Raw genomic sequence first — 20,397 nt, 5'->3', positions numbered from 1 at the left:
TCACTTGTGTGTCCCTGGCCTGTGGACCTAGAGGGTAGGTCTATGTCTAATTCTTTTCTTTATTTTTAATCATGTGTCTTTAATTGTGTTTGTCCATAGAGGAGGCATTCATGATAATGTTCGTTAGAGGTTTGAGTAAAACCAACAAGCAAAAAAATGGTAAAGCAGTACTATTAATCTGGGAAAATAATTGGTAGTACTTAGGAATATCGAATATACCTTATTACCCAGCAATTTCACTGCTCTGTAAATACCAACAGAAATGCAAACATATGCTCACCAAGTTTCATATCAAGAATCTTCATAGGAGCACAATTTGTAATAGCAAAAAACTAGAAATAACCTAAGTCAGCAGTAGAGTAATGCATTGTGATCTTTTCATACAATGAGAATCTGTACAGCAGTGCAAAAGAACAGGTTACTGTTCTCTGTAACAGTGTGGATGAATCTCCCATAATGTTCAGCGAAAGAAGCCAGACATAAATGAATATTCCATTTATATAAAAAGTTTGAAAGCAGGCAAAACTAATCTTTGAGGTTAGAAGTCAGGATAGTGCTTACTTTGGGGGAAGGGCTGATTGGGAGGACATGAAGACGTTTGAGGGCTCCAAATATCCTTTTTCTTTTTTTAAATCGTAGGACATATTTGCTTTATGAAAACTCTTTGAATTGTATATTTGTGATTTGCGTACTTTTGGTAAGAATGTTATACTTCCATAGTAAGTTTTCTTAAAGGTAGAGGGAAAAGATGAGTGAAGTCCATTCAAAAGTTGTTGAATCCTTTTCACCCTTCTCTTATGAAAATGACAGTGACCCCTGAAGGCGAAACTCCACCTCCCTTGCATTTACATGTGGAAGATGTTTGGCGTGTCAGAATTATATTACTTATTTTGGTTTTCCTTCCTTTACTGGAGAAGTCACCTAGATCTTTCTGTTGCAGTTATTCATTATGCAATATTTGATGTATCAAAAAGTACATTGCAGTTTTTAGGAATTATTCTATGGAAACAAGCATTTAGTAACATATTCTGAACTACTTTATTATAGAATTTTTGAACTAGAATGGGCTAGTGTTCATGTAAATTCAGGTGCCTTCACCTTAACACATGCATACATGCACCCCCACGCGTGCACGCGCACACACACACACCCAGCCCACTTTCACATTAGGAGTTGGGTCTTCTTTAGTCAAAGTATATAGATCAGAATTGCAGCCAGAATTTTAAATCCAAGACCTTTCTTTGCTACCGTGCTTGTCTTTATCTTCAGAATTTTCGCCTCAGATCTTTTTTGGAACAAGGAATTGCGTAAATAATCATTCAAACTTTGTGAGGTACAGATTTTCTCACTGGCTGAGAACTACAAAATGGTTTTCAGTCAGTAGAAAAGCTAGATTTTTTTCTTCCTCTAGTTTTGCTATTTTTACCCTATCCTGCCCTTTATATTTTTCTTATTCCTAGGTACTAATATGAAAAGTGTATGTAGGACTTGACACTTACAAAGGTAAAGAAGCTGTTAGTTTAGGAAAAAATGCAAACAGATATTTCATATAAAGGGAAATAAAGTCAGTAAACAGCATGAAAAATCTTTAATACGAAAAATTCATATTTGAGCATTAGTATACCATTTTACAACTAGTAAAGGAGTTTTAAAAGGATAGCAGCACTTAGTGTTGATAATGTAAAGTGATGTGGTGGTTTGACACTTTACTTTGGGGGGGAAGGTATGTCAATGTATGAAGTCTGTCATTTGACCTAGTAATTTCACTTTTTGAAGTTCTTTTCAGAAGAAATAGTTCAAAAAAGCAAGACACATAGGCAAACAGATATTTCTTGCCTCATTATATGTAGTTCTCAAAATATTAGTTGTAAAGTACATGTCCAGTGGAGAATAATCTAATTATGCAACTGCAACAAGGTATACCTGGTATATACCCAGTAGTAGTAGTAGGGAGATGTGTAATCACAAAGAAGTATTTGCTATCATAGTTGAAAAGTAGATTAAAAATAGTGAGCATACTGATTGCAACTATGTAAAAATATAAAGTTATGCAAAAGCTAACCACAGATAAATAAGAGTTTTGTTTCTAAGATCGAGGAATTACTAGTATTTTTATTTTTAGTAACTTTTATTTTTTGCAGCTTATCTGTTAGAAAATACTATAATGACCAGTTTTTGATGAGTTAAGCATTTTCCCTTTAGTGCTATTTTGCTTACTTTGGTACATTCGTTACTTTTTTGAAGGCTTAGTGTAAAAAAAGATGAAAACGAGTGTTTCCACTAGCTCATCCTTCGTGTAAGGTTACCACTGTATTCCCAAATCATTGCACAGTGTCTGTCACGTATTACTTGTGACTGAATGAGTACTTGAGTTAAAAGCCATTTCCCATCATTTATCAGTTTATGTACGTTAGGGATTTCTTTGTTTTAAGTTTGTTTCTCTTTTGTAAGTATAACTACATTTTTCATCGTCTTAATATTGGATGTAAAATGAACTGTCCCCTTTATTCTGAGCAAGAGAGCCCGAAAGATCTTCTAACCCTTTTAATTTGAAGCGCAGACATGGAATATGTCTATACTTGAATCCATAAAACTTGACACTTAGTGTGCAATAAATATTTGTTGAATGAGTCAGAAGATTAACATTTGAATCCTATCCATGCCATTTAAATAGTCTGTGTAATTTTGGACAATTCCCCTGAGTTATTTTTTTGAGCCTCAATATTCTCTGCTATAAAATGGGAAGAATAACTTCTAATACTGAGGATTGTTATGAAGATTAAATCAGTTGAATGAGTGTTTTTATTACTATGGCTGTGTAAGAAATTACCCCCAAAACTTAGTGGCTGCAAACAGTAAACATTTATCATCTCAGTTTCTGTGGGCAACGAGGGAGCAACGTAGCTAGGTGGTTCTGTCCTGGGTCTCGTGCACGGCTGCAATCACAGTGTCAGTCAGAGCTGCAGTCATCTCAAGACTCAGCTGGGGTCGGATCCACTTCCAAGCTCACTTATGTGGCTGTTGGCAAGCCTGACTTCTTTGCCATGTGGGCTGCTCATACGGGTGCTTCACAACATGGCAGCTGAATTCCCTCAGAGAGAGCAGCTAAGATGGAAGCCATTGTTGTTTTTAGCTTATGTTGGAAGTGACATCTCATCACTTGTGCTGTATTGTTTGTTAGGAGTGTGACAGTAAGTCCAGCCCACACTTAAGGCAAGGAGATTAAACAAAGACAAGAAAAGTAGGGATTGTTGGGGGCTATTTTAGAGACTGCCTACCATAATAAAGCAGATAGTGTTTAGCCCAGGAAATAATTGCCCCCCCCACCAAGATATTTTATCCTTTAATAGAATAATACCTGCTAACAACCCAACAACCATTTGGGCAATGAGGATGTTGAATCTTAATACATGTGAAATGAAATATAAGAGGATGACCAGAAATTAGAATTTCCTCATTTTTTTCCCTTTTAGTATGATTTAATGAAAAGAATTGAGGTTATCACTGAGAGAGTGTGTAACTTTTATTATTCTAGACTGAGGACATAAGTATATGTTCTGGATTTTCAACTACTTTAATGTCAGATTTTGTATAATCTGTTATGAATCATATATGTTAGCTTATGTGGGATGGTAACTAAAGAATTTTTGCACAGTTTAGAATTTTTCCTTTGAAGGTACCAATTTAGTTTAGTTGGTATACCTGGCCCTCTTTTACTGTTAGTATAACTTGAGTTGCATCGGGTTAGACAGCTTAGCTTTGAATTCTGTTCAAAAGCAATTTGTTGTATACCTATAATGTACTAGGTGCTAGAGTAAGTGAAAAATTATAGCTCTCTATAGTCTTTATTTTTGAGTTGATTAAATAAATTAAGGTACATCATATAATTAAAAATATCAAATGATCAAAAAAAAGGAAATATGTGCTGGTAAAGAAGGATTGCCAAGATACCTGTTAAGTGAAAACAGCAGGGGTACAAAACAATATATACACTGTTCTGAGGGTGGTGTTACATGAGTGTGAATGAGGGATCTGTATGTATACATGCATGGGTATAGCCGCAGATAGTTTTTGGAAGGCTTTATAAGAAACTGTCAATGGTGGTTACTTTTCCAGGGGGTGAGACTCCGGGGTCTTGTGTAGGGAAGGTTGGTTAACTTTTCATTGGATGCTCTTTTTTTTTTTAATGCACATACTGTTTTTGTTTAAAAAGTAATTACCAAGTCTATGAACATTCAGCTTTAAGAAACGTGTCTAATAATATATGCATTTTCTCTAGCTACTTTATTTATACTGTCCAAACATTGACATGGACACATTTGCAGAAAAGCTTGTTTTGAGCACTCAAGTCTGTTTTCAGAATCCTTGCTAGCCAAGGCTCATGTTTACTTATTTTCTCTACAGGGAGACCAAATTTTGAGGAAGGTGGACCGACATCAGTGGGGAGAAAGCATGAATTTATACGCTCAGAAAGTGAAAATTGGCGTATTTTTAGAGAGGAACAAAATGGAGAAGATGAAGATGGAGGTTGGCGCCTGGCTGGATCAAGAAGGGATGGAGAAAGGTGGCGGCCTCACAGTCCTGGTAAGAGTTCTGATGAGTCAAAACACATGGGACTGAAATAAGTGAGGATGTGGTGGAAAATGTTAGTGATTAAGCAGGAAGCATAAATCGGTAAAGAAAAAAAAGTCATAATATTATATTATTTATGTCATTACACTCAGTCTTATCACTACAGAAAGGTTCAACCTAAAAATTCCCCACATCTATTCAGTTGATTAAAATCGCTTTTATTTTTCTGAGGCAAATAGTGTGGTTTAATGGGAAGCAGCTGCCTTCAACTGCAAAAATGAGAGAGGGTTTCATTTGGTTTTGTCTAACTAAGACTTTGAGTCTTTTTTCAGTATGCTTTAAAACTTTTAAGTGTATAATTATATGCTCACTTAGGAATATGTGCTCCCTCAAAAATGGTTTCCTTTCCTGCATAAGAAAGGATTTATTCGGGGCCGGCCTGGTGGCTCAGTGGTTAAGTTTGCACGTTCCACTTTGGTGGCCCTGGGTTTGCTGGTTTGGATCGCGGGTGTGGACATGGCACCGCTTGGCAAGCCATGCTGTGGCAGGCGTCCCACATATAAAGTAGAGGAAGATGGGCATGGATGTTAGCTCAGGGCCAGTCTTCCTCAGCAAAAAGAGGAGGATTGACAGCAGATGGTAGCTCAGGGCTTATCTTCCTCAAAAAAAAAAAAAAAAAAAAAAAAAAAACCTGAAAGGATTTTTTTTTTGGTCCTGAAAATGTGATTTATGTTTATTTGAAGAATAAACTTTAAACCCAAGTCAAAAACATAATCACAGGTTCATTCTTTTGTCCCTCTAACTTTAGAAAAAGAAGAGAGAATAGTAGTAATTAGTGGTTTTGTAAGTTGTTCTGTTTGACTCTTAAGAAAGCTTCAGACTATTCTTCCCTGACATTAGATATGCTGGTAATTGAAGACACTGGTGCTTTGTGTCAAAGTTCATCCCCTACCAAAGTGCTGATTCCATGTCTCGTGATAATCAGATGCCACTGTAGTTTGAACCGTCGGGTCATGCAGCACTGAAGCATAAGAAGTGTGTATACATGTCTTCTGAATTTCATGTGTATAATGTTGTTTTATCAACCATATGCCAAGGAAACTTACCTTTGATAGAGTAAGTTATAATAACTGCTTTCATTTACTTTTTAATACCAAGTTATTAGCAAAACCACTAGGTGTTGGTCTGAGTAAGCATTACATTTAGAGTGCTTTATGGAGTTGTGAGTAGGTAGAAACATAGTAAAGTTCATCTTTGGGTAGACTTATGAGGCTTTTACGCCAGCTCCTCATGGCTGCCTGTCATCAGTAGTCATTGTTTACATCACAGTTATCCAGGCGGTTCTCATCAGTCTGGGTCCTGGGCAACCAAATGTTATAGTTCTCTTCAAGGCGTCACGGCATTTTGTGCTGAGCTTGCCTGTACGCAGAAGGGTTCGTAGACTATGTTCTCAACCAGCGTTCAGTAAAAGAATGGACAGGATCTGGGCTGAGCGAGAAGAAAAATTCCAGCTGATCGAAAACAAACAAGGTGAATGTTTTGGAAGATGAGCAGTGTTTCTGAGCACAAATGTCTGATGTTGATTCTATTAAAGGGAGTCGAAGTAAAACTTTAGTGTTATATTCTGCCCCTGACTGTCCTCACCAACAACTTAGATTTTGAATATATATTGTCTTTTTTTAGTCTTTTCTAAATATTTCTTCCTAGTATTTGACTTTCATGTCAGTTTTGACAATCAACTTGACAGTTTTCCAAAATATTTTATCTCTGTATTTTTGAAAGACAGTTTGGGGGCTATAAAGATATATGTGGCTGAAAAGACGCTGTAAATATGCATTTTTAAACAAGAATACCACTACTTTTTCAACCCAGCATATTAAAATTATCTGATTATATTGGTTGTTATAAATTACTCTTGACATTTCTTAGATTTTAGTTAATCTTTGTTAGAATTTGATTAAAATTTTAAATATAGTGATTTTGACTGATTTTATCTTGTGAAAAGTGTCAAACTTTAGCTCTGATATAAGGTCCATAAAGCAGTGGTCAATCTTGATAAGCTATAGATGTACGTTGATTGTTACATTCAATTTTGTGAATAAAATTTTATTAACTGTTGGTAAGACAACAACAGAATTACGGGATGTAGTTTTATTAAGGTAGGGCTCGTTGCTGGATGTGTGTGGAGTTAGGGGCCCTGAGGACTGCTACGTATCCGCTTTGCGAGCTGAATTTAGGAAATTCAGTAAGAGGGAAACCTGAGCCAGATGCCAAGAAGGATAGATTCCTATTAAAGTGCATGCTCACAGACGGTTTAGAAATGTTGGTAATAGAGTACTGTGGAATCCAGCGTTTGATCATGAGTACTTCTTTTGAGTAGTGACCCCAGATTTATGTTAAAGCAATCTGGGTGTAAAATTCCATAGTTTTCATAGAAGGTGGTAAATAGTCTTTGGTTGTTGTGAATAGAGGGTGGGGGTGTGGGAATATTTTCTCACCTTTCCCTGAGCGGCTTATTCTCGAGATACTGTCTGCATTTGGCATTTTTACATTTTGCGCTTTGGTTTTCAGTTTGATTTTTACATTACTGGTTTAGCAAATTGGGCCTCGGTAGTAAGAATATTTAACTTTGGCCTCATTTCTTTTGTCTGTGTCCTAAGGGGAAAGCAGTCAAGGATAGAAAATTCTACTAGGTTAAAACTTGCCTCTCTTTTTAAGATTATTTTAGACTCAGGTTTGTCAGATTTTAACGAGAGTCTCCCTCTTTTTTTTGGAAAAAATACCTTAGCTAGGATTTTTTTATTCTTAGGCAGCCTTTTTCTGTTGGAAAGTAGATGTAACAAGAAGTATGTTAGGGTGGATTTAGGAATGTCCCTGGGGGTATTATACAGAAATAAAAACTCCCTAGGGAGAGTTAAGAGATGAGAGAAAAGGGAAAGGAGAGTAAGCATGTTATTGTGGAAAAAGCAGTAGAGGATGCAGGATTGGATTGTAGTTCTGCTTTGCCGTTATGCAAGTTACTTCTGCTGTCAGAATAATTTTTGTTTCTTAAACTGTGAAATTAGGATAGAGGGTTATATAAAATCTCTGACATATGTTAGTGCTGTAATTCCATGACTTCTTATTGGGAGTCAGAATTACAAATGGGATCTTGGCACTAGCAAGTAGGCATATGAGTTTGATATTATGAATTGACACAGGGGGCTGATTTTACCCATAAAGAATGATATTTTCTTGAGAGTAAAGAAAATGCTTTAAGACCTGCCAAAGGGAAAGTGTGGACTTTAGGATGGAAAGGTATTCAGTGCTGTACATCTGGGCTTGGAGAAGGCCACTTGAGTGGCTAATCAACATTTCAATAAGATACCTAAAGCTTATTAAAAGTAGATACTTTGAATAAAGTGTCCTTTAAAAGTGATTTGTTTTAAATTTATCTTTAAAAGCTTTAGAATATGTTGTCTGGCTCAGTACTTAATGACGATAACTGCTATTTTTGTTAGTGATGGTATATATATGCTGAACTCTGGACTTCATTTAATGTACCTAATTTTCCTTTAGTGGATTGATTCACTTGAGTTTGCTGTCACTTGTTTTCTCATCTATTTCCTATCCATGATTTTTTTTCCAAATGCTTTCATAAAACTTTCCTAAGGTTTGTGTCCTCCTCCTCATCCCAGATGGCCCTCGTTCTGCAGGCTGGCGGGAACACATGGAACGACGGCGAAGGTTTGAGTTTGATTTTCGAGATCGGGATGATGAACGGGGTTACCGAAGGGTGCGCTCCGGCAGTGGAAGCATAGATGATGACAGGGATAGCTTGCCTGAATGGTGCTTAGAGGATGCTGAAGAAGAAATGGGCACATTTGACTCATCTGGAGCATTCCTCTCTCTAAAGGTAAGAAGTTTGTTTTAAATGTCATGACAGTCACTGACCTACCAAATCCAAATATGCTCTTAATCTTTGGCTTTTTTTCTTGCTACAGAAAGTACAGAAAGAGCCTATTCCTGAAGAGCAGGAGATGGACTTCCGGCCTGTAGAGGAAGGGGAGGAGTGCTCTGACTCCGAGAGTAGCCATAATGAAGAAGCCAAAGAACCCGATAAGACAAATAACAAAGACGGAGAGAAGACAGAGAGACTAGCAGTTGGTAAGGCTCATTTTTGTCTTCTACCTTTTTTTTTTTCCATCAAACCAAAAGTTTCTTAAGTTGGTAATTTAAGATTACTTCATGTTACAGAAGCTAGTGAGGAAACACCCCAAACCTCATCATCATCTGCTAGGCCAGGTACTCCTTCAGACCATCAGCCTCAGGAAGCACCACAATTTGAGAGGAAAGAGGAATCCAAAACTGAACAAACAGAAAAAGCTGAAGAAGAGAGTCGGACAGAAAATAATCTGCCAACCAAAGTGCCCAGCAGAGGGGACGGTATGTATTTATGAGAGTCGACAAGCTAAATAGGCTTCTACTGGGGCCAGTGATCACGGATAAGATAGGCTTCTATTCTAGTGGTGAATTAATGGAATAGATTATTTTACCATTAACCTGGTCAAACACTGTTTCCCACATATGTGTCCATCCCAGAATTCACCAAAACAGGGTTACAAGAAGCAAGGGTGGACCTCAGGAATCTCACGTCCTAGGGTCTTTTCACACAGACACCCTGGCATCAGTCGAGCAAATTGGGTTTGGGATCCTCTGCAGTGGTTTGGTTCCCACATCAGACAGGTACCTTCCTTTCACGTGGTGGCTATATGTATGTCCAGATAACAAACCAAAATGCCATTATTCCACAAGAGGCCAAAAAGAACATGGATGAATCTGTGGAAGTCCCGTCACCTTTGCTAGAGAATAAGCTTAAAGTATATCTCCTCCTCCAGTGTCACTGTGTTGATTTTAAATTGCTCATATATCTTAGTAGGCAACATTAATATTCCTTTCTGTTTTTTCTTGTGCATAATTAAAAATGACATTGTAGTGTCTGATGTTGAAGGGTTAACTGATTCATTCACCATAAGAATTCACACCCTTTAACATGGCCTATGAGACCTTATGTGATCTGCATTTGCTTCCCTCCGTGCAATTGCAGCGCCAGTCTCTATCTCCTTCGTACTCTGTCCACCAGACTCACAGCCTGTTAGGTCCTGAAATTTGCCTTGTTCTCTTGCCTTGGTGCCCTCGCACATACTGCTCTCTGTACCTGAAACTCTCTCCCATCCCAGGCTCCCAACCAGCACTATTTCTAACATAGAAATACAGTATTACAGAGGTCTGTTTATTTTCTTTTTTGCCCAATAGACTAATATTTTGAGGACTTGAACCAAAGATTTCTTTTCAGTTTATATCTAGAACAAAGCTGAATGAATGAATTCAGCAAGTATTTGAATCTCTACTATGTATATATCAGACACTGTGGGACTTGCATGTTTTGAGGCCTGTTTAATTTGTAATAGTCATTTTTCAATTATTATGTACCCCTAAATTATTTGTGGTTCATTCTCTTGAATGCACATGCCTAAGACCTTATTCTGGGAGATTTTAGGAATGGTGTCCCGACATGCATGTTTTGAGAAAGCCTCATAGATGTGCATTAAAGATTGAAACTTTATATATTTATAGTCTATTGGGGAGATAAAGTATGTGTATATCAGTAATATAGGCCAAAAATAATGATACGAACTCACAATTGGTGGACTCTTGGAATGCTTCAGGGAGTGTCTTCCAGCTCGTCTTGGAATAATAAGAAGAATTTCGAAGCAGGTGTAGCTGGATGAATTGGGAGAGGGCATTCCAGTACTGGGTAGCAGAGCTGAAGTGAGGAAGTGAGACTGATCCCGGTGTGGGCAGGAATCAGCTCCTGTTTTTATTTAGATGAAGTATGTGGTGTGAAAAGGAGGATAGTGGGAAACATGGTTGGAACATGGATTTGACAGCTGTGTGTAGGCTAGATTGTTGTGATGACAGCTGGGCTGCAGTGTGACCTGTTGGGCTCCTGAGCAGTCACTGTCATGTAGGCAGTGCACCTGTAAGGGAAGGGTACTAGCAGATGAGATTTGAAAGTAGAAACTGGCAGGACATAGTCACTGCTTGTATATCAGGGCAAAGCGGGAAGAGTCAAAGATGAGTGAGATGCCTGAGAGGATTTTAGTACCATTAATAGAAAAGGAGAGTGGAGGTTAAGGAGCACATTTGGGAGGGGAGAGAAAAATTTCAGTTTTGAACATTGATGCTGATGTGTTGATGAGGAATTAGGTAGAGATGGCCAGAGAGCTCTTGTGAGTGAGAGACTATAGCTAGATGGGAAGAGTTCAGGGTTTGAGAGGAAATGAAATCTGAAAGATTACATATACTTGTTAGAGGTGAGAAGAAAAGTAAGTGGGCTAAGAACAGAACTTTGGGTAATTCCTGTTTTTAGAGGGCAGATGAAGAAGAGCCAGAGAAAAATCTTCAGAGGCAAGAGTAGAGCAGAGTGCGGAAAGGCTAAGGAAGGAGAATGTTTCAGTTTAGCATTGGGTGGATTGTGTCAGACACTACTGAGGTTGGATGGTGAGGACTAGGAAACACTGTTGGATTTGCTGACTTTGGGTCACTGCTTGTCTTTAGGAGGGAAGCTTTGCTGGAGGTGTGAGAGTGGAAGTCACCTTGCAGCAGGTGGGAGTGGTGGTGAAGTGGAGACAGCTTGTATAGACTGTCCCTTTTTTTTTTTTTTGAGGAAGATCAGCCCTGAGCTAACTACTGCCAATCCTCCTCTTTTTTTGCTGAGGAAGACTGGCCCTGAGCTAACATCCATGCCCATCTTCCCTACTTTTTACATGGGATGCCTACCACAGCACGGCTTTTGCCAAGCGGTGCCATGTCCACACCCGGGATCCGAACCGGCAAACCCCGGGCCGCCAAGAAGTGGAACGTGCGAGCTTAACCGTTGTGCCACCAGGCCGGCCCCTAGACTGTCGTCTTTTTTTTTTTAAGAAGTTTGGCAAAGGAAGGAAAGAGTGAGAGGAACAGGAATTTGGAGAAGCTGTCTGTAATTGAACAAACAAGGTTTCAAAGGGGAATCTGCAGTTGTATCTAATTACTTCCATTCCCCTTTCCTTCTTAAGAGCCTGCGTACTGAGAGGTTAGAAATAGGAACCAAGACAGAACCTCTTTTGCAGTCTTTATTCTTAGTGAGAAGAATGTCCTTGCACTGCACTGGCAGACTCCAAGTGCTTTTTGTTATCCTACAAAATGTAATGTATTCAATTAGATTAATTATGACTTGAAATAGGTACTTATTCAAGATAATTGCAGATATTTTTAATAAAGGTTTTGATGATGAGATATGACATCTTTGAGAAGATTTGCAGTGCTTTGTTAACTGTCTTTACTCTTTGGAGACATACTATAAAGAAAGGATTAGACTTTCTGTTTGTTTTCAAGAGACAGACCTATAACTATTGGGTGGATGCACTACCACACAGTATGCACTGTAGAAGGCCCTTCTGGATACCTTTTCATCCTTAGATTTTGTCATTCTAGGGAAGTACGTCTGTCATTCTAGGGAGGAATACTAAACTTCTCTGTAAGAAGTAGCTGCAGTGTTCCTGACACAGTTCACATTTCTGTTGAGTCCATTTAGCAAGTTGCCCAACTTGATAATGTAGAGTTATCCCTTGTGAGAGTCTCTGTCCTTTAAAGGGTTTTCATGTGTCCACACTTTCTTCCTCTAGAAATGGTTCCTGATGTCCAGCAACCCCTGTCACAGATTCCTTCAGATACAGCCTCTCCTCTTCTCATACTTCCACCTCCTGTTCCCAGTCCAAGTCCTGCCCTCCGGCCAGTTGAAACGCCGGTCGTAGGTGCTCCTGGTATGGGCAGTGTTTCCACAGAGCCAGATGATGAAGAGGGTCTCAAACATTTGGAGCAGGTAAAAAATCATGTAATTCTTTGTTTCTCCTCTCAAACTGCCATAAAAATTGGAAAGCATTAAATGAACATTCAAAACTGGAACTTTTGTGCATTATATTTTAGTACTGGAAAAGTTTGTATGTCTAGTATTTATTTGTGTGAATAATTGTCTTTTAAATCATTTCATGCTTATAAGTTTCTGCTATGTAGTAGTCATTATGTCAGGTTATTTTTTGCTCTTCTGAGGTTGCCCTTAGCTGTTTGCTTTTCTTTTTTCTTTTTGGAAATTAATGGAATACCAAAAATGGCAAATACAAGCAGCTGTGGATGGGCACTGGTGTCTTCTGTGTGTTTTGCCTAAGATGTGACAGGGAAAATAGTTAAACCCTCAGGATATTAACATCTTATTCATGTCTCTAGATTTCCCTAAGATTGTATATACTATTGTTTCTATGTAAAGTAAATGATAGCTTGCTTTCTACACAAGAAACTCTTTCCTTCAGGGTGGAGTGATTGTGGCAAGAAATGTTGAAGAAGGGGGACAATGTCTTAGTAAAACTTGTAGAAGATTTTATTTTTATTAATTGAGCCTTCTGTTAACACTCATGTTTTTACAGGTTTAGTTAATACAATTTAGGATTGACCAATGGCTTATTAGTTTAAAAAGTACTCTATTAGTGTATTGATTAGAAGCTTGGGCTTTGATCCATACAAGTTTGTGTTTTAATCTCAGTTTGGTTTGCTTAATAATTTTGAGACCTTGAGCAAGACTTGACCTTTCTGAGCCTTAGTTTCCCCCTCTGTAAAATGGGGATAGTACCTATTTCATGGCATTGTTGGAAGAATTAAATTGTTGTCTGCTGTGTTCCCTGCATAATGCCTTTCGTAGATCAAATAGGCCTTGCATAATGCCTTTCAGAGGTCAAAAAAAGGATAGGCATTTTTATTATGTGTACAAGTACTAATTTAGGATCATTTGTTTCCGCAATGCATTCTTTTTGTTTTTCTATTAGCAAGCTGAGAAGATGGTGGCTTATCTCCAGGACAGTGCACTAGATGATGAGAGATTGGCATCAAAACTGCAGGAGCACAGAGCTAAGGGAGTCTCAGTTCCACTGATGCATGAAGCAATGCAGAAGTGGTATTACAAAGATCCTCAGGGAGAAATTCAAGGTAGGTTGTTCCGTTATACTTTAAGTACAGGAGTGTCTACCATTACCTCCAGATTCTGTAAGATGGTGATTATTTAATGTTAATTTGCGTAATAGTAGAAAAAGAAGTCAATGCTATGGGCTTTCTTTATATATATAGAAGGCATTTTATAGGCTCTACCCATAGTACTTTACAATTTCACTGGAGGGAGGGAGAGTCCAATGAAAATAATTTGAATACAAGGCGGAATGTGATTAGTAATAGGATAAAGGTGTAAACAAAATGCTAAAGACTCCCTCAGTGCTGACATCCCAGCTGGTTAACTAGGCAGGTGAGTTTGTTACCCTCTCTTTACTTCAGTCTCCCTACCGTAAACAGGTGACGGCAGCAGTCTTGGAAGACCTCGCGTGAATGTTTCGCTTTAGTGAAGTTGATATCATAAATGATAAAGAACTATTAAAAATGTCTGAGAAAAGATAGTAGCATATTATCAACAAATCCCTTAAAACGTTAGAATGGGGAGAGAATGCTGCAAAGGACATTTGTTGATTCTTTGTTTCTGCTTTTGAAATCTTTGATTATAATCTGAAATTGGTTGTTGATTTATATTAGTGCCAGTTTCATGATAGTGTTTTACCAAGTACGCCCTGTGGCCTCTCTCCAATGTAATAATTCCGTTTTCACTCTCAGTCCCCTTCCCCTGCTTTATTCTTCTTCACAGCATCTGTTGCTACCTGGCACTTTGTATATTTTGTTCATGATCTGTTTACACCCCTGTAGAATGTAAGGTGCACAACAGCAGGGCTGCGTGTTTTAATTAAATTTACTTTGAGATAATTGTAGCTTCACATGCAGTTGTAAGAAATAATACCAAATTCCATGTACCCTTTACCCGGTTTCCCCCAGTGGTAACCTCTTGCAAAACTATAGTACAACATCAACAACCAGGATATTGACATTGATACAGTCAAGATTCAGAACATTTCCATTTCATTAGGGATCCCTCATGTTGCCTTTTATAGCCACGTGCATTTCCCTCCCACTTACACCCACTCCTTAACCCTTAGCAACCCTTAATCTGTTCTCCATTTTTATATTTTATCATTTCAAGAATGTATAAATGGAATCATACAATATGTAACAGTGACTTTTTTCTCTCAGCATAATTCTCTGGAGATTCATCCAGATTGTTGTATATATCAATAGTTTGTTTCTTTTTGTTTGCTGAGTAGTATTCCAAGATGTGAATATATCATAGTTTGTTTAACCATTCACCTGTGAATGGCATCTGAGTTGTTTCAGTTTTTGGCTATTATAATAAAGCTGTTAAACATTCATGGATAGGTTTTTGTGTGAACAATAGTCTTTCATCCCTCTGAGATAAATGTCCAGGAGTGCAGTTGCTGGGTTGTATGGTGATCACATGTTTAGTTTCTTTTAGGAAACTGCCAAACTGTTTTTCAGAGGGGCTGTGCCTTTTTGTATTCCCACCAGCAATCTATGAGTGATCCAGTTTTTCCACATCCTTGATAGTATTTGATGTTGCTATTTTTTGTTTTAGCCATTCTGACAGATGTGTAGTGACATCTCATTGTAGTTTTTAATTTGCATTTCCCTAATAACTGATGATGTTGAACATCTTTTCATGTGCTTATTGGCTGTTTGTCCTCTTCAGTAAAATGTCTCATGTTTTTTGCCCATGTTCTAATTGGATTGTTTGCTTTTTTTACTTTTGAGTTTTGAGAGTTCTTTTATATGTTCTAGATAATAGCCCTTGGTTAGATGAGTGGCTAGCAAATATTTTCTCCCAGTCTGTATCTTTTTATCCTCTTCACAGAGTTTCACAGAGCAAAAGTTTAAAATTTTGATGGAGTCCAATAGATAAATTTTTTCCTTTTATGGCTTCTACTTTTGGTATTAAGTCTAAGAGGAACTCTTTGCCTAGCTTCAGATCCCAAAGATATTTTTTTTGTTGTTTTTTTAAAGGTATACTTTTTTGGTGAGGTAGATTGACACTGAGCTAATGTCTGTTGCCAATCTTTGTCTTTTTTTTTTCTCCCCAAAACCCTAGTACATAGTTGTAAGTTCTTCTAGTTCTTCTATGTGGGGTGCTGCCACAGCATGGCTTGAGCGGTGTGTAGGTCCACGCCCAGGATCTGAACCAGTGAACCCCAGGCCACCAAAGCAGAGCTCGTGAAGTTAACCGCTACACCACTGGACCAGCCCCCAAAGATTTTTTTGCTATGTTTTTTCCAAAAAAAATTTATTTTTGTGTTTGACACGCAATTCTGTGATCCATTTTGAGTTGATTTTTCTCTAAGGTGTGGGACTTATGTCGGTATATTTTTTTGCCCGTGGATGTCCAGTTGCTCTGGGACCTTTTGTTGAAAAGACTCTGTTTCTTCCTTTGACTTGCTTTTGCACCTTAGTCAAAATTCAACTGAGCATATTTGTGTTGGTCTGTTTCTGGATTCTTTATTCTCTTCCATCGATCTATGTGTCTGTCTCTCCACCAATACCACACAGTCTTGATTACTGTAGCTATATAAGAAGTCTTGACATGGGGTAGAAGGATTTATCTCTGTTCATATTTTTTTCAAAATAGTTTTTAGTTTTTCTAATTCCTTGAAAATCATACAAATTTTAGAATAATCTTGTCTATATTTACCAAAACTCTTGCTGAGATTTTAATAGGAATTATGTTAAACCTTTATATTGTTTTGAAGAGAATTGACCTCTTTCCCATGTTGTTTTCCAATCCATGAACATGATATGTCTCTCAGTTTACTTAGATCTTTGTTTTTTTTTCTCAGCGCTGTATCGTTTTCAGCATAGACTCTACACATATTTTATTAGATTTAAACCTAAGTATTTGGGTTTTTGTTTTTGAGCAATTGTAAATTTTATTTTCAGTGTCTGTGCATTCATTACTAGTATATAGAATTGAAGTTCAGATATTTGTCTTTACTCTGTGACCTTGCTGAACTCATTGGTTCTAGGAGTTTTCTTTGTTTTTTGTTAGGTTTCATAGGATTTTCTAGGTAGACATTATTGTCATCTTCAAATAGGGACAGTTTTATTTTTTCATTTCCTATCTGTATTCCTTTTCTTTCTTTTTGTTGCCTTATTGTATATTCCAACACTGTGTTGAATAAAGAGGAGTGAGAGCAGACAGACTTGCTTTGTTTTCTCTGTTTCTATCTTAGGAGGAACACATTCAGTCTTTAATAATGAAGTGTAATTTTAGCTGCTAGGTTTTTGTAGATGCTATTTATCAAGGTGAGGAAGTACCCTGTTTTTTGAGAGTTTCTCTGATTGGATATTGGATTTTTTCAAATGCTTTTTCTGCATCTGTTGATGTGATCATATGATTTTTCTTCTTTAGCCACTTAATATGGTGGATTACATTGATTGGTTTTTGAGTATTGAACCAGCTTTGCATTCTGTAATAAACTCCGATAGATCATGATGTATACTTCTTTCTATATATTGCTGAATTCTATTTGGTAATATTTTGTTAAGGATTTTTGTATCTATATTCATGAGGAATGTTGTGTTGTTTTGTTTTGTTTTTTTTGGTATTCTATCTGGTTTTTGGTATCAGGGTAATAATAGCTTTATAAAATAAAATGGGAATTATTCTCTCCCCTTCTATTTTCTGGAAAAGATTGTTTAGAATTGGTGTCAGTTCTTTAAATGTTTGGCAGAGTTCTCCAGTGAAACCCTCTAGAGACTTCTTTTTGAGAATTTTAAAGTTACAAATTCAATATCCTTAATAGTTACAGGGCTGTTTAAATTACCTATTTAATATGGGTGAATTGTGGTAGTTTTCTGTTTTTTGATGAATTGATCCATTTCATCTAAGATGTCAAATTTATGTGTATGGAATATTTCCTTTTAATCTTTTTTGATAGTTTTCCCTTATCTTTTTGATAAAAGTATTCCCTTCTTATGTTTTTGATATCTGAAGGTTCTGTAGTGATAATCCCCCATTTCATTCCTGTTATTGGTAATTTGTTCATGTCTCTTTTTCTCTTTATCAGTTTTGCTGGAGATTTGTTAATTTTACCAGTCTTTTCAAAGATTCAGCTTTGTTTCATTGGTTTTTTTGACTACTTTTGTTTTCGGTTTCATTGGTTTCTTGTCTTTATCATCTGCTTCTTGGGGCTTATTTTGCTTTTTTTAGGTTTTTGAGGTGAGAGCTTATATTATTGATTTGAGACTTTTCCTTTTTTCTAATGTAATTTAATACTGTAAATTTCTCTCTCAGCACTTCTTTGTGTACCACAAATTTTTGATATAAGTATTTTCATTCATCCACTTTTACCCAGGATTATTTAGAAGTGTATTGTTTAGTTTCCAAGTGTTTGGAAATTTTTCTGATATCTTTCTGTGTATGATTTCTGTTTGATTCTTTTGTGGTTGAAGAACATGCTATGTATGATTTCAATTTTTAAAAACTTAGTGAGATTTATTATGGCCCAGATTAGATTCTGTTTTGCTCTCAGTTCTGTGAGTGCTTGAAAAGAATGTGTCTTTTGAGTGTTATAAATATCAATTAGCTCTTGTTGGTTGATGGTGGTGTTGAGGTTTATAATCTTGCTGATTTTCTGTCTGGTTGTTCTATCGATTGTTGAGAGAGGAGTGTTGAAGTCTTCAACTATAATTGTGGATTTGTCTGTTTCTCTTTTCAGCTATCAGATTTTGCTTCCCATATTTTGCAGCTTTGTTGTTTGGTGCATACACTTTTATGGTTGCTATGTCTTGTTGGTGGACTGATCCTTTATTATTATATAATATAGCTCTCTGTCTCTGGTAACTTTCCTTGCTCTGAAGTCTACTTTATCAAATATTAATGCAGCCACTCTAGCTTTCTTTTGGTTAATATTTTCATGGTACATCTTTTTCTGTCCTTTGACTTTGAACCTGCCTGCATTGTTAGATTTGAAGAGACTTTCTTGTAGACAGCATGTAGTTGGGTCATGCTTTTAATTGTATATATTGGGTCATGTTTCTTGTTGCTGGCTTTTTCAGCTCCAGATCTGGGATATATGAGGTAAAATGAAAACCCAGGGAATTCACCACCATGTGATTCCTCAGGCCCCAAGGCCCCTAGTCAGTCTACCTTCTCCACCTTTCTGAGTCTTCTTTTGTTTGTTTTATATATATTGGCCAGCATTTTTAGTTGTATTTAGCAGGAGAAGCAGGGAAAAGGACATCTACTCCATCTTCTTTGAAGTAGAAGTTCCAGGGCTTTGTTTTGTTTGCTGCTGTATCCCCACTGTCTGGACGCATACCATTGGTGTTCAGTAAATATTTGCTGAATGAATGAATTGTTATTGATGAGAGTTTGTTTGTTAATTTTATGTATAAAATATTTATTTTCTATTGTAAAGCATCTAAAGAATGTTAGTTTTTACCCCCCTACCAAGGCCAGATTTAGTTTTACCTAGATAAATAAATTATAATTTGTCTTAATTTAACTGATTATTATTTATATTTTGCCTAAACTTCAATAATCTCTGGCAGAAAATGAAAATTAGAGAAGAGCATATTCAGCCCTGCATGTTTATATTCTCTATGCTTAAGTGATATAAAGTCTAACAAATACTACCTCTTTTCAGTTTCATTATACTTTTCTGACAAGTGAATTGTAGAGATTGAGTGAAGTGGAGACAGTTAGGCTCCTTAAAATGATAAAAGCACTGCTAAGAATTTGGGATGTGTATATATAAGGCTTATTTCAAAATTGTTTCTGGGGCTGGTCTGGTGGTGCAGTGGTTAAGTTTGCATGTTCCGCTTCAGCAGCCTGGGGTTTGCCGGTTTGGATCCCGGGCGCAGACCTATGCACCGCTTGTCAAGCCATGCTGTGGCAGGCGTACCACGTATAAAGTAGAGGGAGATGGGCACCGATGTCAGCTCAGAGCCAGTCTTTCTCAGCAAAAAAGGGGATTGGCAGCAGTTGTCAGCTCAGGGCTAATCTTCCTTAAAAAAAAAAAGTTATGCTTTATTAGTTAGAAGCCTTTTCACCACCTTTAGAGATGAATTAAATTAAGATGTCGTACAAAATATATGATAGCTGCCACTTGAAACAAATTGTTACCTCTGGATGAGGATCAGACCCAGGAAATATATTTTTCCTCTTTAGCCTGAAAGGATTCTTATTGCCTTTCTGTCTAATTGGTATTATTATAGGTCCCTTCAATAATCAGGAGATGGCTGAGTGGTTTCAGGCGGGCTATTTTACTATGTCTTTATTGGTGAAGAGAGCATGTGATGAAAGCTTCCAACCTCTTGGTGACATCATGAAGATGTGGGGAAGGGTTCCCTTTTCTCCTGGTCCAGCTCCCCCTCCTCACATGGTAAGTACTTTACAGCTCACCCAGAACACATGCTGGATGCAGAAGCGCTTGCTCCTCTTTGTATACACAACCCAGGTGTTACATCTAGTCAGGGAGAAACTGTAGTTCTTTGAAAGTAATTGAAATGGCAATGGGAAGTCTGAATAGGAGACTGCATACCTAGCTATAATGATTTTTTCAAAACTTAAATACCTGTGCCCGTCCTCTTCACAAGCTCACACACTCTGAAGAAACAGAATCCTTCAGTGGCTCTCCAGCAGCTGCAGAATGAAGAACAGCGTCTTACCTGGTCCTGCATGTTCTGGCACCTTACCTCTCTAAGTTCATATCAGAGCTTTCACCTTTATCTGCTGTGCTTCAACACTGTTGACTTAGTGGACCTTACTGCCTCTTGTGAGAATGCACATTCTCCGCCCTACCCTCCCTC

General features: G+C 37.4%; 1 protein-coding gene across 12 annotated transcripts in view; it reads left to right on the top strand.

The window, feature by feature from the left end:
- The window catches only part of GIGYF2 (GRB10 interacting GYF protein 2), a 126,825-nt gene that overhangs the window by 66,463 nt on the left and 39,965 nt on the right, over positions 1-20,397 (top strand). For 8 of the 12 annotated variants that reach the window (XM_070489383.1, XM_070489384.1, XM_070489388.1 and 5 more), the window contains 7 exons: positions 4,405-4,584; positions 8,250-8,467; positions 8,556-8,718; positions 8,809-8,997; positions 12,279-12,475; positions 13,470-13,629; positions 19,804-19,970. In XM_070489383.1, coding sequence (XP_070345484.1) covers positions 4,405-4,584; positions 8,250-8,467; positions 8,556-8,718; positions 8,809-8,997; positions 12,279-12,475; positions 13,470-13,629; positions 19,804-19,970 — 1,274 coding nt within the window. The remainder of the gene's footprint in view (positions 1-4,404; positions 4,585-8,249; positions 8,468-8,555; positions 8,719-8,808; positions 8,998-12,278; positions 12,476-13,469; positions 13,630-19,803; positions 19,971-20,397) is intronic. The other 4 variants (XM_070489390.1, XM_070489391.1, XM_070489389.1 and 1 more) reach the window with 1 other exon arrangement.

Source organism: Equus asinus, chromosome 19, assembly GCF_041296235.1.
Source record: "Equus asinus isolate D_3611 breed Donkey chromosome 19, EquAss-T2T_v2, whole genome shotgun sequence".
NCBI classification, from domain to species: Eukaryota; Metazoa; Chordata; class Mammalia; order Perissodactyla; family Equidae; genus Equus; species Equus asinus.
The sequence above is the reverse complement of the archived record's forward strand: the minus strand, read 5'-3'. Positions and strand labels throughout refer to the sequence as shown.